The 18152-nt window shown below is 32.6% G+C and overlaps 1 protein-coding gene across 2 annotated transcripts; it reads right to left on the reverse strand.

Moving 5' to 3' along the window:
* Positions 1–5000: 5000 nt before the first annotated feature.
* LOC142611653 (homeobox protein BEL1 homolog) lies at positions 5001–9014 on the reverse strand. Of its 2 annotated transcripts, none has more exons than XM_075783747.1 (5): positions 8690–9014; positions 7473–8487; positions 6646–7028; positions 6142–6202; positions 5001–5952 (listed from the first exon to the last, which is right to left on the reverse strand). In XM_075783747.1, the coding sequence occupies exons 2-5, from the start codon at positions 8397–8399 to the stop codon at positions 5278–5280; spliced, it is 2046 nt and encodes a 681-aa protein (XP_075639862.1). In that variant the 5' UTR covers positions 8400–8487; positions 8690–9014; the 3' UTR covers positions 5001–5277. The 2 variants fall into 2 exon arrangements, with proteins under 2 accessions (XP_075639862.1, XP_075639863.1); XM_075783748.1 differs by having other exon boundaries at positions 7473–8463; positions 8690–8998.
* Positions 9015–18152: the final 9138 nt, after the last annotated feature.

Here is an 18152-nt window from a genome sequence, read left to right on the forward strand (position 1 = left end):
GTTTTTTTTTTTTCTTTTCATTAGTTTATTTACTTACGTATTATCGTTTAAAGATTATATGTTTTTTTAGGTATAATGGTACTTTTACCAGTTTTCTCCTTTCAGCACATAAAATTTTCAACCAAAAAAAAAATTAAATACAGATTTTTCTATTGACGCAAATCATGCATAAGACAAGTTACTTAGAAAAACTTCTTACTCAACGCATGATCTTTACTTGGAAAAACTTCTTACTAAATGCTCATAGTATATGTGGACTTTGATAACAAACATGTTCTTTTATTTTACTACAAAAATCTTAACCGATCTTTAAAATAAAATAAAAAATTCGATTTTTACAATTTATGGGGCAAACTTTACCAAATTAAACCAGCTTAATTACACCTATAGGAGGATTAAGTATCATAAAACTTGATGTTTCTTCTCTAAATTAGGTTTCTAGAAGTTTATTACTTTGGTTTGGTGTCATATCATTTCCACACAAGACATGTGCAAGTGGTAGGGCAAGGAGTTTCCCAACAAATCGGAAAGGGCAAAGATTTTTTATTTTATTTTATATATTTTTTAGTTATGCAATGCTACAATATCAACTTTTCGCTTCAAATTCCAGACCACAATAAATAAGATAAAAATTCCATGTGGTTGTTAGCTCTCAAACTTGGTCCTATATTCCAATTTCTCAAATGTCTTTTTGAATTTTCCACCTTAGAAGAAGAATCGCATTTGACAATATTGGATGCGACATACTGGTACTACCCAAACTCAATAATCTTTAGCCAAAAGTGAAGAGGTTCGATGCCAAACCATATCCTCCATATATATGATATTATATCTAAAATCTTTTGTACATAATAACCTTCTAAATTTATAATATATAAGTTGTCTCTACTAATTTCAACTAGGAATAGTACTGTAATAAAACTAGGAAATAAAATAGGTTGCTGTTAGGAAGCTCCAATTGTAATGGAGAATTGATCGCAAAAATTTAAAAATACATAATATGGTTCACCTCGTTTATTTTTTGTTAATGTTTGTTGCCATGGGATTCATAGCATCTAATGTTACAGTATATATGCAATAGTCTCTTCAGTGTTTTCTTTATTGGAAAAAAATGAGAGTTACGTTTAAATAAATCTAATATTGTAAGGGCACATTTAGTAAACTGTAACTGTAATTACATAAAAATAAGAATAGGTATTATAAGAAATAAAAGATGTATCATAAAAACATAACTAAACTATTGAATAGTTAAACCATAAGAATAACTATTACATTATAATGTTTATTACAGTTTACCAAATATACCATAGGTACATGTAGTGGTAAGAATAACTATTACATTATAATGTCAATTACAGTTTACCAAATATACCATAAGTACATGTAGTGTGTGATGGGTATATATTTGCAAAGGAAAAGAGCCAATCATAACGAAAAGAGAAAAGAGCCATTCATAACGAAAGATGGAATGTCCCAACTGCTCTCTGATCATAGAGAGAATAGAACCACATAGTACCATTATTACTAGAAGTATATTCATCAGTAAAAAAGAAATATGTAATGCTAAAAGGCAAAAACATAATTAATGGCCATCTTCAAAGCAAAATTATTTGTGTTGGAAAAGGTTTTGTGAAGTAGTTTTCCTGAAAGAATCTCTATTCTCACTGATACGCATGAACCTTCTTTGATTTCACTGACCTACAAAATACCAAAAAAAGACCAAACGCATTCCTTTTTTTTTTTTAGTATTGTTTCTTGTTGGAACCAAGTTAATTTATACTAATTGGGCAATGTCATGTCTAACCTATACATGTTTTTTTTTTCTTTTCTTTCAAAAAGAGCTATAGCTACCTGCCGCCCATTGAAGAATATATATGTTCTAAAATCCATATCTTATCCTTGTGAAAACATTATATTTCTTAAGCTTGGTAATTGCGAATTTCTGTTTCTTTTTTCTTTGATCATACTTACAAATCTCTTTGCATAACCCCTCAAATGAATAAAAGAAAGAGATTTCAAAGATGATTATTGAACATCTTGTTGGGGATATTACACAAAATAATGATGGAAGAACAATATTAATAAAAAGGCAAATAGAAAATAGATAATTTGGAGGAACGATATTATTTTCTTTAGACAATATTTGCCCCCACATTTTTGTAGCTAAAGAGTTATCGCAAATTTGTCTCTAAGATACAACCAAATTGTTGGATTCTACATATAACAATTCTAGAGAATGATCATATGATTTCTTGTGTTTCTTTGTAACTTACTATTTTGGGGTTAAAATAGTAACCCTATAGAGTTATTATTTTCTTTATACCTATAGGGTTATGTTTCATCAAAAGGCACGTATGGAGAGTTAAAATTTTTCATAAAATTGTTCACAAGGCTTGAAACCTCTTCAAACATTCATAACAGTTTCTAGAAAATTCAGTTTTACGAGTTTCAATCGGTCGAAAGTTCCTTTCAATCAATCGAACAAAAATTGAATAGCGGTTGAATTATCCAGAGACTTAAGATTATTTTCTTCATCATTTCAACAATCGAGCCAAAACTTTAACTAATCTAAAATATATACTGAATTTCAAATTTGTACTTAGAAAATTCCAAAACTTGAATTTTCACTTTATTAAATTTATGAATCAATATTCTACAAAATTAAACATCATTATTACAATATATCCATGTATATACCTATATATACAACACATCTTCAACAAGACAACAACATATACCCTTTTGCAACATCATAAGGACAAATATATATCTTCTAGGAATCATTTTGAAGTCTTTTCCCTAAAAATAAAGTTCCTTTTTGCTTTTTTTAAAGAACCAGTAATTTCATTGAACAAAGAATAGAATACAAAATGAAAAAACTACTTTTTGCAATTCTGGATAATAATCACATAATCTTTTGTGTTTCTTTTTAACTTGCTATTTTGGGATTAAAATAGTAACCCTATAGGGTTACTATTTATACTTATAGGGTTATGTTTCATCAAAAGACACATATGGAGAGTTAAAATATTTCATAAAACTATTCGCAAGGCTTGAAATATTTTCAAACATTCAGAATAATTACTAGAAAATTTGATTTTACGACTTTTGATCGCTCGAGAGTTTCTAATTGATCAAATGCTCTTTTCGATCAATCGAATAGGAATCAAATAGCGATCGAATCATCCAGAGACTTCAGGATTATTTTCTTCATCATTTCGATCGATCGAGCCAAAATTTTGACCGATCGAAAATATATACTGAATTTCGAATTTTCACTTAAAAATTTCTAAAATTTAAAATTCCACTTTATTAACTTTATGAAACAATATTCTCCAAAATCAAATATCATTATTACAACCTATTCATATATATACCTATATATACAACACATCTTTCAAGACAACAACATCTACCCTTTTGCAACATCATAAGGACAAAGATATTTCTTCTAGGAATCATTTTGAAGTCTTTTCACTAAAAATAAAATTCCTTTTTTTTTTTTTTACAGAAGCAGCAGTTTCATTGAACAAAGAATAAGAACACAAAATGAAGTACTACTTTTTGCTTACACCTTATGATGATATTGATATAGCCGGCCTGTGAGAGTGAGGTCATAATGTGGAGGACAAGTAAAGAAAACTCGGAAAAGTATAGAATTCTGAAGAAATCTCTCTATGCTTACCAGACAACCATGCATGCAAAACCTAATGTGTTTAATTTACATGTGTCACCACGAAAAGTAAACTCTAGCTGCCACACGTGTATCACATAATATATAAGTGCAAACAACCATGCGGAACATCCATATTAAAATTTAAACTACTCCCTTTCTCTCCATTTCACTTTCCCTTGAGCCTTGAGGAATTAAATTCTCATTTATTGGCATTTATAGCATGGTCATCAGATTCATTTATAAAAGAAATTTCCCATCTTTTTACCAGAATCATTAACGTATGATATATGTGCATGGGCTTGGTTTAGCGCCTTTTTTTTTTCATTAGTTTATTTACTTACGTATTATCGTTTAAAGTTTTATGTTTTTTTTAGGTATAATTGTACTTTTACCAGTTCTCTTTTCAGCACATAACTTTTTAAACTAAAAAAAAAAATCTAAATACACATTTTTCTATTAAAGCAAATCATGCATAAGACAAGTTACATGGAAAAACTTCTTACTGAACGCATGATCTTTAATTCAAGCAACATATTATGAAGTTTTCTTTCCAAAGACTAATATCCATGCATTCATGAAATGCCAAACTTTGGCACGTTCTGTTAAAGGAGGTTTTGAAAATATTCTATTCCTAGGATATGAATGAGTCTGGTAATTAAATGGGTGAATAAACACGAAGCACACCATACACACAAACTTCTAAATCTCTAGGTCTATTAATGTGATGGTGAAGTATTATTGATGTTACTTGCCCATATATAGGTGGGATCTATCTCTAATCTCTTCAACCATTAACAAGTTGCGGGTAGTCCATGGAAACCCTAAGGGCCTAATGGCTTTCACACTAAGTGAAAAGGCAGTTAAGGAAAGGCACCTTTTCATTGGGAAAAGTAGCAGCACAAACCACTCAAAAACTCCAAAGTGGACAAATCATAAAAGCAGGCAATTCTTATTGGCATGAAATATCATCTTCATGAGGATGAGTTAGGGACCACAATCATCCAAGATCCAACGATCAAAGATATTTTATTGTTTCAATGGGATTTGTCTTAATCTCCAAAGCTAAGGACCCAACCAAATTGTGCTGCAATATTTAATTGCATTTATAAGAAGAATGAAAGTAAAATAGAATAAAATAAAAAGATCTACTTGAGCTCCAAGAGAATTGGAATTTCAGATTAAACAAGAGCCACACATGATTCTATCACTTAGTTGGGCAATCTCAAAAGGCAAGAGGATTGCCTGTAACTACTTACGTAACAAGGTTAATTATATAACTTTAAACATAGAATCTGCCCAAAAGAGGAAATAAATATATGTATAACCTTGCATCAATCACCAGCAATTTCAAATTAGCCTAAAGGTAATAAATAAACATGTTCTTACAATCCCCCAAAAAAAAGGTTTCCGAAAAATTACTGAGCCATGAAAGTAATTATCATATTCATACTATTATCTAACCAAGTATTGCTTTATGTATGTATGAAGTACTTATCTGTACCTAAAACTACTCATCTACCATCACCAATTCATGATCAGCCTTTGATATGAAATTTTGGCCGACATCACCATCCCATGCACTTTGATTAGCATTTTGCATTCTATCCAGCCAAGTCATGGAGCAACTGTGCACCCATCAAATTTCTGTATGGTAGATTCTGACCTTCACCATCTAAAAGCGAGTACTGAACTGGTTGGCAATCTTCAATGTGGTCTCTTGCATAGAACAGAGAGTTCTGAGAGGCGGGTGAGAAGGCTAAGCTCACACCACTCCCACCATGCTGTTGCAACCCTAATGTCAAAGACACTCCACCACCACCACCACCACCACCACCATTGTAGTTATTCTGATTAGCATTACTGTCACTAGGATAAGAAACTGCACCACCACCACCAGCTGAGTGGTGATTATAAGAAGAAAAGTCCAGCTCCATTGACCCATATGTCTCAGCTGCAACCCTCCCGAAACTATGTTGTTGATGGTGCATGTGGTGGTCTTGGAGGGTTTTACTGGTTTTAGAGTCATTCTTATCTGGATTAGTGATGATGGATGATAGGCACTCAGAGTCAATTCTGTCAAGCTGGTCTTGTGTAGGTTTTTGATCCTCAGGGCGTGTTGGAGGTGGGTTTTGATTTTGCCGGCCATTCTCATCGAGATTAGTAACCCCATCTGAGGAAGTCATGTTGTTTTCTCTCTCTTTTATCTCTTCTAGGTACATGTCTTCGACCATAGGTTTCCACAGCCTGACCCTTGCATTAATGAACCAATTGGATACCTGGTCATACATATGTAACAACAAAAATGCCTTAGATTAATACATATAATATGATGCATTCGTCAGTACAATTGTTTTTTTTTTTTTTTTTTAATATATTATAATATGGATCCCAAGAAGATATGCCCCATTGATAATATAAACTAATTCCTGACATATTAAAATAACTTGAGGAAAGATGTGACTTGCCTGGCTTCTTGATAGACCAGTTTGGCGGGCCAAGATATGTTTATCAACATCGCTTGGGTACCTGCAAAAAGTTCCAAAAAGACTTACTTTTACTACTTTGTTTGCGTGTATGTGTGGTGAATGAGTGAGAGAGTGAGAGGGCCATGTACATGAAATAGAATTAGACCCACATAAAAATAGTAGAGATGGTGCCTAGCACATATTCAGAAAAGAAACTAAAATGATTGAAAATAATATGACAAGAATGATATTTGGAATCTGAATGTTGGTGGGTAGAAACTACCAAAACAACACATTGTTTTTGCAAGGCCAAAATCACAGATACTTTACATGTGAGAAACTCATAATACTAAAAGCAAGCTACCAAGTACTGTTTCTTACTTTTGTTTTTAAAATCTGTGGTGAAAAACATTGATTCTCTTGTGAAATCAACTTGGTAGTTTACTTATAAAGGACTCCAACTCCAAGTGTGTGAAACATAAAAAAAGAAAGAGAGATATTTACGGGTGGAGAAAGTGCTCGAAAAGCCAAGCTCGAAGGACAGAAACAGATCGTTCAGGAAGGCCACGTTGGGGTCTCCATGGATGGCTTTCCATCATGCTCATTTGCTGAAAAGCCCTTTGTTGCCTCAGTGTCTGATCAAGAATACGTAGCCTTGGTGTTTCTCCTTTGGTTGTGCCTGGAGCAACAGGATCTTTCTCTCCCATGGCTTTCTTGGTAGCCTGAATCTGACTCACAATCCCATCTTTCAAGCATCTAAAATGCCTTGACATGGCCTTTGAAGCCAAAGCTGAGTAGACCGTGGCAGCACCATGGCCAGCCACAGCTTCAAAGGATGACACCACGGCCTTCATCTGATTACAATAGTTCCTGTACCTTCTGTCCACCTTAAGAAGAACAAGAAGATAGAGATAAGAGTGAAAGAAAGATCAAGTTGTTGGTATAAGAGTTACAGTATAGAATATATTATAGTTAAAAGAGTAAGAAGATAAAAAACAAGATGCTATGAAAAGAAATGGGAGTAGAGGTTTCTGAAAGTGAATGAAAACGCACCGAATTGTTACAAGTTGGGGGCATTAATTAAAAGGTCAACAGTCGCTTAATTAGTTCAAGAATCAAGTCATAGAGACACCAATCCATCAACCACCTAGTAAAACTTACAACTTTGTTTGATACTAAAACTCACTTCAAGAAAGCACAAATTTTTACTTTTATTTCCATATTTTGAGAAAGGATTGATAAGTTGTAGAGGGAAAATGGCAAAAAGAAAGGATCGTTTAATGGAGTAAAACAAGATCTGAAACACATACAGATACATATATAATACATACCTCTTCAAGCATTGAAAGCAGTTTTGTTTTTCTTTTCTGCAATTCCATGTATTCAAGTGAGTAAAGAGCTTGCTTTCTGGAAGAACTACTGCCATTATCCTCTTCCCATTGCTTGGCTTTGTGGGACTTTTGCTTTTGTTGATCAGTTTGCTTTGTTCCGAGGCTACAACAGAACTCATTCAAAAGTTCCTGTGTAGGGGCCAAGAACTTTGAGTTCCTGAGCTGGAACTGTTCCTCGTGATGATTTGTAGCTTTTCCCAAAAACACATCTTGCATCATTTGTTGTTGTTGAATGTTTGATGATTTCCCATAAAACCCATCTCTAGAACTTGAAGCCATAAACCTCATATCATCTTGTTCACCGTGATTGTGATGATTAGCGTGCCTTAGCTCAAAAGATTGTAACCCTATAGTTGAAGGATTGCTTGAAGAAAGAGAGAGTGAAAGACCCTGACTTGGCCTTTCATTTCCTTCACAAGGAAACACACACCTCAAAGAATCATCAACAAGCAATCTATTCTCTTGCCAAGCACCAGTATTGTCGTGTGCTCCAACTATTAGGTTCTCACTACTTGTTTCAGAAATCCCAGTTGTGAAATCAGACTTATTGAACTCATGCTGATAGAAATCACTAGTGGACTCATTGATGGTCTTTGAAGAGGATGGACCAGCATGGCTTTGAGACTTCCCATAGAGCCCTTTCCACATGACTGAGTTACTATCACTTTGTTGCTGTAGATTCTTTGAAAACCCTATCATCTCCATGCCAGTGGTCAAGTTGAAGATCTCTTGGTTGGACTCATAGCCTTGGATCTGATTCACTAGATGAGTCTGAATAGTTGGGTTACTAGATGAAACATCTGAGTAACAAAAGCCAGCTGAAGATACCATAGTCCCGGATTTATCTTCAAAGTGTTCTCGAGCCATGAAAGACAAATCTTCTTCTTGCTATTTATAATAATATATTGCTCTTGCTTGTAAGCTTCTACAACTGCAAGAACATCAATATCCAATCCTATATAAAAAGAACCCAGAAACCATTATAAATCCAAAGTTGAAGACCATCATCAAACAAACAATTTCAGCAATCAAAATTTTATGAGACCAAAAAGGTACCCTTTTGATTCATCAGAGAACTGGGAAAAGGAAAAGACTTGGTCTTTAGTTTCTTATCTATGTAGAAACTCTAGGATTAGATAGGAATACAGAAGACTTACCAGTTATAGATGAGTGGACTATGTGGCTGTTGAGCAAAAGTAGAGGAATTTGTGTTGTTGTTGGTGGTGTTGGTGTGGTGGTGGAGGGAACTAGATGACGGTAGTAGGTGATGGGAGGAGGAGAGAATTAAGGAGTGGCCTATTTTCCTCAGACTTGTTCTCTTAATAAGCCAACATGGTATGCCATGAAAAACTAACCTAGGAAGAAAGATCAGATATATCTCCTCAGAAATAGAAGATCAGATAGGGGTGATGATGACCTCCAACCCATGTTCATCATTTGATATGTGCTGCTCTCTTTCTGTTTCTCTCGCTCTCTCTCTCTCTCTCTCTCTCTATAGTGGGTCAATGCATCATGATATAAATACATCCAAAATAGACTTCCTAATTCTTATATGAAAAATCAAATAGTAACCTCAATTATTTCATACCCAACAATAAAAAAAAAATTATTATAGTTTTTTTTTAAAGGTGGTAACAAAATATAATATTAAAAAAATATGATTAAATTAAAGTTCCCAGCTTTACAAAGTACTGATAGAGAGAACCAGCAACGACAGAAAGTAATGATCGTCCTTTGCCTGGTACGCAAACTACAAGCCGCCACATGACCCTGTTTTAATTTACTTTAAATATTTTTCATAACCTCACCATGCTGATATTAAAATCCTATTAAGTACCAAGAGCCAATAATAATAATAAAAAGAGGTTAAAAAAGCTTTGGGATTTTGGAAATCTTGGTATGGAACGAATTCCAAGAAATCATTCCTAAGTAGGAGTTGTTTACAGGCTTTTCAGATGAGTTTCAGTGTGGACTCTGTTGGGGTTCGGGTCTGGTGGGCCTGGCTAGTGTGTGTAGTACTTTTTTTCTTCTGAACCAAAAAAAAATTGAAAGGTGTTACAGAGAGAGAGAGAGAGAATAGATGCGCCTGGGGCTGTACAAATTGTTCCCAAAATAAGGGACTGTGGGTAAGTTGATTTAGATGAGATGAGGTGGTCCAATGTTTCCCCATCTAATTCTCATTAAATTTGTGTATTAAAGCACCACTCTACCACCCATCTCTCTCTCTCTCTCTCTCTCTCCACACTGCATGGGACCGCATCTATTCTTTTTAATTATGATGAAAACGTACCAACTCCACGCGCAGAATTGGATGTCAATTGCCATTTGCCAATTACACAAACATGGAATGGCAATAACCATCATGCTTTTAAAGTTGAAACAACAATGGCCACAATAGAGAAATGTATACAGCACAAATAAGGCAGACTTTTTAGGTTGCAAGTCCACAGCGACTTTAGACCTAATTGTTTCAAAGATGCTTTCAAATTTTTTTTTTCATGGTTTTAGGGCTCTATTATAAGTTTTTGTGTTACTTTTTTGCAAAGTTTTACCCTAGTTTGAAGCTTAGTAAAAAAAAAAAAAAATCCAAATTGTTCATGTGGATGGATGAACAATTTAAAGAAACAAGACATGAGTTTCGAAATCTAGAACTTCCTAACATGACCATATAAGTGTAAATTCCCTACACTTATTGCCCAATTCGATTTGAGGTTCATATTTAATATCAATTTTTGGGAACAAAAATAACTTATTTCTTAATCATCTCTTATGACAAAAAGGAAAGGAAAAAAATAAATATTTTTAAGTCAAAATCAAAACAAGACTCATTTGCTAAATACAATTCTCAAAAATAAATTTAATATCAACACATGAATAATGTTCATCTTCAAATCATTTTCAATGATAAAATTGATAACATTTAAAAAAAAATGTTTGATAATTGCATATTCATGTATCATAAAGTTCAATCCTTTTGAAATTATTTCTCAAAATTATTTCTTGAAAACATCCTCACCTCACACGTTTTTTGTTTCACTTTTCATTTTTGAGAAATATTTAATCCACCAAGATATTGATTTAGACCCGAACGTTTAAATTATGGCTTAATCACTTTTAATCTAATCTTACAATTAACACCAAGTTTAAGTGATTAACCAATTCTAGAGTACATGGACATCAAAATTAGCATGGATAAACATGTAAAGCATGAATAATGAGCAGCCCATAGAAAATTAAAGACATGATACCCCACAAGATAACAATGGATCTGTTATCAAAGAGGAAAATTCAAAAACTGGACTGAAAAGCCTCTTCAAAGCACCATCACTGAAACGATCTACTAAAATGAATAGTTGTAGTACATTATATACATAAAACCCTTCAATTTATACTAAAATCCTTCAAACCTCTGTTAGGTTGCTAGCAACCAACTCTGCGAGTCATTTCTTCAATCTAACTACTAGATCTGCAATGAACCACCAATTGCATCTTCAAGCTTCCATGGAACAATATGGGTGTGCTACAATAACTCCTACAACTTCAATTCCTTATAACACAAATTTAGTGATGAGTGTGAAAGGAATTAATCTTCTCTCAAGTATTTTCCTGTGGTGAGAGGGAGAGAGTAGAGAGAATGTGAAGTGTTTGGTTCTCACAATTGGGTAGGTTTCTCTCAACTCTCAGAAGTGAACTTGGGTTGATTTTGGAAAATGATGAATATACAAAATAAGGAAAGAGCTAACAATAGGTGAATTTGTAACAAAATTATCTCAAGTTCGTGAAATTTTGGTTGATGCAACATCCCTCGAGTGTCAACTAAAATTTATGTCTCAACTAATTTTCAAAATTTATCACATGCAATTTTGATCAATCAGAATTCCTCTTATAGCATTTTTAATTCTTAGCATTTGGACCTTAGCCCAATTAAAAATAGACTTATTACAACATATTTCAATATTAATTTCAAGAGAATTTTGACACGGAATATACTAACACAAAGTAAAACCAACAACTTTTATGATTATCAAAGTAAAAATAAATAAATAAATAAAAAGGAAAAACGAGCGTCCAGACTTTCCCATCAACCCAAACACAAGTGACAAAACACAAACCCAACACCAAACAACATGGAATAAACAACGTACGTGAAGACACGCGACAACAAATGAGAGTGGGGCTTTATCATAACCAATGAGAGGCTTAAATTTTTGTCCGTTTAAAGCAGGTGGTCCTACAAACCGAGCTTTCTCCGCCGCTTGCCATTTTGCTTCTTTCATTACCTATGCCCTACACCATACTGACGTCATTTCTCGCTCTCCCTCTCACTTGGCTTTTCATGCTTGTAATTTCTGCTTATTAAGCATTAAAAAAAATTACCAACATTGGCATAGGTCACACAATAGTATATTATTTTTTTTAAAAAAATTTATAAAAAATTTAAAAAATTTTATAACTTTTTCAATTTCTCATAAAATATTTTTAAAAATAAATGGTTTAACATGTGTTTTAACTAAATCCTAAAAATAAAAAGTCATACACTAAGCACCCCTGCGCATATTAGCAAAACCACAATCCCATACTTAGTTTCTATCAAAGACAGACCTTGGTGGCTTGGTATGAGCTACTTTGAACTTCCTTTGCCTTATATGTGAGTATATATGACTTTCCCTAGGCACCCATAAAAGACGGGGGTGAGTTAAAGAGTTTAAGAGAGAGAGAGAAACCCCTTTGAGCTTTTGGTACTCACTACCAGTAGTACAATTTTGAAGTAATATATTGAAACTTGTAGCTATGGATTATAGGTATTGAAGGGTGGTCCTGTTTTTACAATCTTTTTTTTTTGCATGCATTGCATGGACCATTCTACATAGGCCAGCTACATGGAAGAGCACCCGTGGGACTGTGTACCTATACTAACATGTTGATGCTGATTTTTGATTGGGATTCACAAGGGGTTGAACCTAGCTAGGGATGGAACATTGAAATGGGATTCTTTGGATTCTAATAAGAATGTGGATCAATTGTTTCAAACTTCAAATTATTGCTTGTCCCTAAGGATTGGTGAGTGTGGTAATGCCATTATGGTTTTAGGGTCCTCTGATCAATGGTGTACTTTAGAGAGTACGGAGCTTTGATCTACCATTATATATATATATATATATATATATATATATATATATATATATATATATATATATATATATATTGTTCTTTGCCTTTTGCTGATCACAAAGGGTTATTGTTTATGGAGCTTGAGTTTTAATTTTGTTTGAGCTTGTATGCCTGCTTTATAAATTTGATAATCATAATTGGCATTAGCTGAAACATTTTACTTAGCTTTAGATTCCTTCTATTTCTTGGAAATTGCAAAACTAAAGCTTGTGCATGCTCTGCAGAGAAATGATCTCATCCTTTGGTTCTCCCCCATAGAAGGTGGTGCACTTGAGTTACTTCGGCAGCTATAGTGTGATCAGAATAAGCAAAAGTTTAAAATAAAGTATGTGACTTTTTCAAGGGATTTAAGTATGACAAGAAGAAAAAGATTGATTTCTTCTCATATTGTTTTCATGGTAACAATGTGAAACATAAGGAGCTGGCATGGCCAATCCTGTCCAACACTTTAAGACCCTTGTCACATTTTTGCTATATCTCATTCAGAATTGACTGACAAATACCTTGGAATATTAGGGTGCAAGCCAATATCCCAAGTATTTTAACTTCAAAGGTCATGTATAAACTTTTTATGTTTTATTTTTTTGGGTATGTAAAAAGTGTTCATTTATAGATAAAAGAAGGAAAATTAGTAAGGGACCTCAAAATGTGTCATTATTTGATTGTCACATTTAATACTTTTCTACCATACATTTAAACACACTTTGGTGCCAAGGAAAGTATGGCATTGGCATGTTGCTTTCGTAGAATAGAGGTTGCCGGCATGGACTATATACCTCATCAGTCTAATAATCAAATTAATTAATGAAACTAGCTAGACATTATTATCTTGACCTTAATTCTCATGGCCTCCTATCATTGGTACGGTGTTACAAAATTTTCTTCTTTGTCCCTATCTTTTACTAATTTATTATATATATATATATATATATATATATATATATATATATATATATATATATATATATATATTCAAAGTGTTCAAACTGCATGGCGGCTGCATGAAAAACCATGCGGTCCATGCTCCCCCCTTCATTAGCAACCCTTAAAATGCCAGAACAATAGCACAAGTTGTTGCTATTGGTCCAATTCAAAATGATATATTTTACTAAGTCAGTCCTCTCTGCCCTTATTATATGGTCCTTGTGGTCAACTTAAGAGTTGCAGTATAACACTTTCATGCTTTCACTAGTAACCACATATATCTTATTCTATTATTTTTCGTTTTTTCTTTTTTATCCACCTCTTTTTGGATTACAATATGGGATGAGGATGGTTAAAAACACAAATAAAGATGGCCCATATGTAAATTTTTGTTCTGGTGGGCCACCAAGATATGAATTAGATATTCCAAAATATGAGTTAAAAATGGTTCTTTTTTCCCTATTAAGCTTTTAGTTTCTCTTAGCAACATCAAAATCTTCACCCATTTTTTGTTCTTGAATGGACTGTCATGATCTGGTTGATGCTTTTCTCAGTAAGTAACCAATCCCAGAAGTCATCCATCAAAGCAACGGTTTTGATCAATTTGTTAAGCATCAACTCTTAACATTTTCAAGGCAATTAAGAGACAAAAAGTGAAGCTTTTAGCCCTTCTATAAAAATGTAGGTGAAAGTGAAAGAATAGATTTAACATCTCACTAAATAATTATTTTTTCTAGTATGTATCTTTTGGAACAAGTTCCATCTGCTTGCATCTTCACTAATGCTAAAATGTTCTTTTCCATTAATAAATTTTTAAAGGTTATCATTGATTCATTATGTAATGTACTAATACAAAGTGAGGGTTCTTATCTAAAATTGAGCTTAATTATAAAGGACCACGCAAAGTATGGTATATAATTATAAAAATAAAAAAAAGGAACCTTGGTCCAAGCTTTGATTAATATGATTTTTTGACTTTGAAAGTTGTGGGAAAAAATAAAATTGGTAGGTGTGATAATGACACCCTTGGATGTCTTATATACACCACAGGTATTGAGTTTCGTTGTGATCACTATTATTCTTTTCTTTTCTTGAAGAAGTGGTTTCCTCCAAGTTCATGAGAAGCTAATAATGCAAGATGAGAGATTTTCCGAAGTCCAACAAAGTGAACAAACATATCCAAATAAAATATCCACAGCCACTCTTGGCACCAGCATTTGCTTACAACTTCGATCTTAGTATTTATGGAGATTTTTTTTGGGGGTGTGAAATGAAGTTGTGGGTAGAATTAGGATATTCTATCTAATGTCTATTTTTTTTATAATATAAATATAATATGATTGAAATTTATGATGTGTAATTCATCATGATTATTTTTACTATTAGGTCAAGATATTAATAGGTTTATTTTTTATGTAAGTGGATTTTTGATACCAACCCTTTATAATTCGAACAATAGTTGAATTACTATAATCCACCCAATCTCTAAACTCTAAACCTTTAAAGAAAGGGAGCTTGAAACTTTGTATTCTATAAAAAATTAAAAAGGCATATTGAATGGCATAAAATCTGGAGTTATACGAGGAACAAGAAAAAGCAGTTCTAATATTCAACATTATCACATGCCACCCTTCAACCCTAGTCTAGTAGATCACTTACTATTAGGCAAAAATTGACTAAATATCACCAAAAATGGCACAGTATTGTGCCGTTGACACAATGATGTGATACATTGGCATAATAATCCAATAATCACTCATCATAATATTCAGAAATTTGTAATGTCAAGAGACAAATTTAGTCATATAATCATGACCATCCAATTGATTGGCTTATTTGATGCCTTCCCAAAGCAAGGTCAAGCAATAGTTCAAATTAAGAGTGAATCACGCATAAATATTGTAGAGGATTTTCAAAAATTTTAATTTGTTTTGAATTGAAGAATATCATAGAGGGCATTGTCCAAAAGATTTGAAATGAGTAACCCAATCTGTACTATTATTGTACAGCAAAGATTTTAGGGAAAATGTCATCATGCATATTTGTCTTTCATAGCTCTATTCATAAACCGTTGTTTTTGTCATGACTCATGAATTGGGATAATTTTATAGCATCATTGATATGCCTCGGTCAACAAAAGTTACATGATCATACATATATCTTTGGAGTATTCACACACAAATAGACTAGGCGAGGTTCTCCGACAACAACATTCTCTTATCATTATTTTTTTTAATACTTCTCCTTTCTAATCCCTTAGTTTTAAGTCTACAACTTTGAAAGAAACATAGGCTAGGCCAGGTTCTCCCACAACAACATTGTCTTATCATTAATTTTTTTTTTAATACTTCTCCTTTCTAATCCCTTAGTTTTAAGTCTACAACTTTGAAAGAAACATGGAAATAGTTGATGAAGTATTTTCTACTTTTCATTGAATGTTCATTAATCTTGAAATTCCATTGGGGGCCCATTGGTTCCTTTTGTACGAAGAAGTCCAAGCCGATATGGGAGGAGGAGTCTGACAAGCCTTGAACCCCCACCATGAGAAGGCAAAGAAAGCAAAGCACATCACACTTACATGGGCCACAATGGGCAGTGATAACATTCTCACGAGTCTATATCTAACAAGTTACAATCACCATTTGGTGGCTTAGTCTTAGTGGGCATGTACATGCAGTGACTGATATATATATATATAGCGCAGCCAAACCAAATTTTGTGCTACAAAGTAGAAAGTCATATTTGAATTTAATTAGTTTAAATAAATTTCAACCATTTTTGTTTCGTTTCTTTGCTTTCTCTCACTCGATCTCTATCATAGTCCTTTTGATTGAGTCTTTATCCATGCATGTACAAGGTGTAACCTTGAGATGTGAATAAATATCTACATACCACGAAGACTAATTTGTTATTAACAAAAAAAAAAAAATTATTTGTTTTTGTTTTATGGAACAAGGGAACAACAGAAGTCAGTAAGTATCCATTAATAAATTGTGAATCAATTGTACCCCTGATGACATTCTATTGCTGATAGATAGTGATTTTTATTTATTTTTTAATACGTGTGATATATAGGAGAGATTTCAATCAAATAATATCATTGAACACTTAAAAAGTTAAGATTAATTAGTGATAATAGATTGACTCCACTAACGGTAGTTAACATTTATGAATTAATTTATTGTTAAAAACAAAAACAAAAACAACAACAACAATAACTATAAAAGGAAAAGTGGTAGCAATCAGAGGAAAGACCAAGCTGCCGACAATTGTTTGTGTCAGGTATGTATAGTGAATAACATGTAGGTCCAAGGTACAGTTGCAAGTGCGCATGTCAAAAAAATAGCCAGCTTTTAAAAACAAAAACAAAAACAAAAATAAAAATAAAAATAAAAATAAAAGAAGATGAAGAAGAAGAAGGAAATTAGTCTCTTTTATATGTCACATTTATCCTTATCCTTAAACTAATCCTTTTTAAGGATATGATAGGATTATTAGCAGATTTAATTATCTCATTTGTTAATGATCTCATTTTATTATTATTATTTTTTTCAATAAAAAAAAATACAATGAGAGGTATAACAAAAGAATATACACAGAAAAAAAAAAAGATTTTTTTATAAAAAATATTTAAATACTTATATATTATACACAATCCGGAGAAGGTAGTGGTGCAAGATAGTCTTAGCGTGTATTGAAGGAGGATGTTTGGTCACAAGGCATTGAGACCCCATTGAAGAAGTCTCCTCCACTGACTTGTGAGGCAAGATGACCAATTTAGTGGTCCAACTTTTGTTACACGTTTTTATTCTTTTAATTTTAATTCTTATTGTCTTGAACCTTTAATAATTTGTTCCAAAAAATCTCATCCTTCACTACTAAAAGCCTCCCCCTCGTCATGCATCCACTTTATCTAAAGATTAAAAAAAAAAAAAAATGATGTGGATGATTGTTAGTGATAGTTGAAAAAATAATATTGGTAGATTCAGATAAAAATCAGTAAAAGTTTTTCAATTCAACTATCGTAAATTTTTTTTGTATTTATAGCATTACTCAAAAAACAAATATCTTCTATTATTACATAATTCTTGTAATTTGTTGATGTTGTATCATGCTTAATACAAAGATTACATCATTTTTTACATGATCGATTCTAACAACATCTAGTAGTCGAATTGAGTAAGTTGGACCAATTGACGGGTATAAAATTTCATTTTATGACAAGGTAAAATATCCTAATTATTTAGAAATACATTAGTTGATTTTTTTTTTCTTTCTATTATTAGAGTTAGGTTGAATTTTCACATAACACAAATAGGATAAGTCTAGAAACATGTACTTATTGTAATAATTGGCTTTTGTTGATAGGTGTCCCAAAAGTATTTGTTAATGTATATTAATATTTTATTAAAAGATGTTTCAATAATTTTTCTAAATATGTCAAAAAAACATAAATATTAATAAAAGTACACCTAACCACCTTAAATTTTTGGGTATAAACCAATTAATCATTGACAAGTATAA

The sequence above is a fragment of the Castanea sativa genome, chromosome 10 (genome assembly GCF_040712315.1).
Source record: "Castanea sativa cultivar Marrone di Chiusa Pesio chromosome 10, ASM4071231v1".
Classification (NCBI taxonomy): Eukaryota; Viridiplantae; Streptophyta; class Magnoliopsida; order Fagales; family Fagaceae; genus Castanea; species Castanea sativa.

Bases quoted from the DNA above. Each gene is read 5' to 3' on its own strand.
- LOC142611653 (XM_075783747.1), bottom strand. From the start codon at position 8,399: ATGGCTCGAGAACACTTTGAAGATAAATCCGGGACTATGGTATCTTCA. The intron at 7,029-7,472 runs GTATGTATTATA...GTTCTTCTTAAG, and splicing joins TGCTTTCAATGCTTGAAGAG to GTGGACAGAAGGTACAGGAA. The intron at 6,203-6,645 runs GTAAATATCTCT...AACTTTTTGCAG, and splicing joins TTCGAGCACTTTCTCCACCC to GTACCCAAGCGATGTTGATA.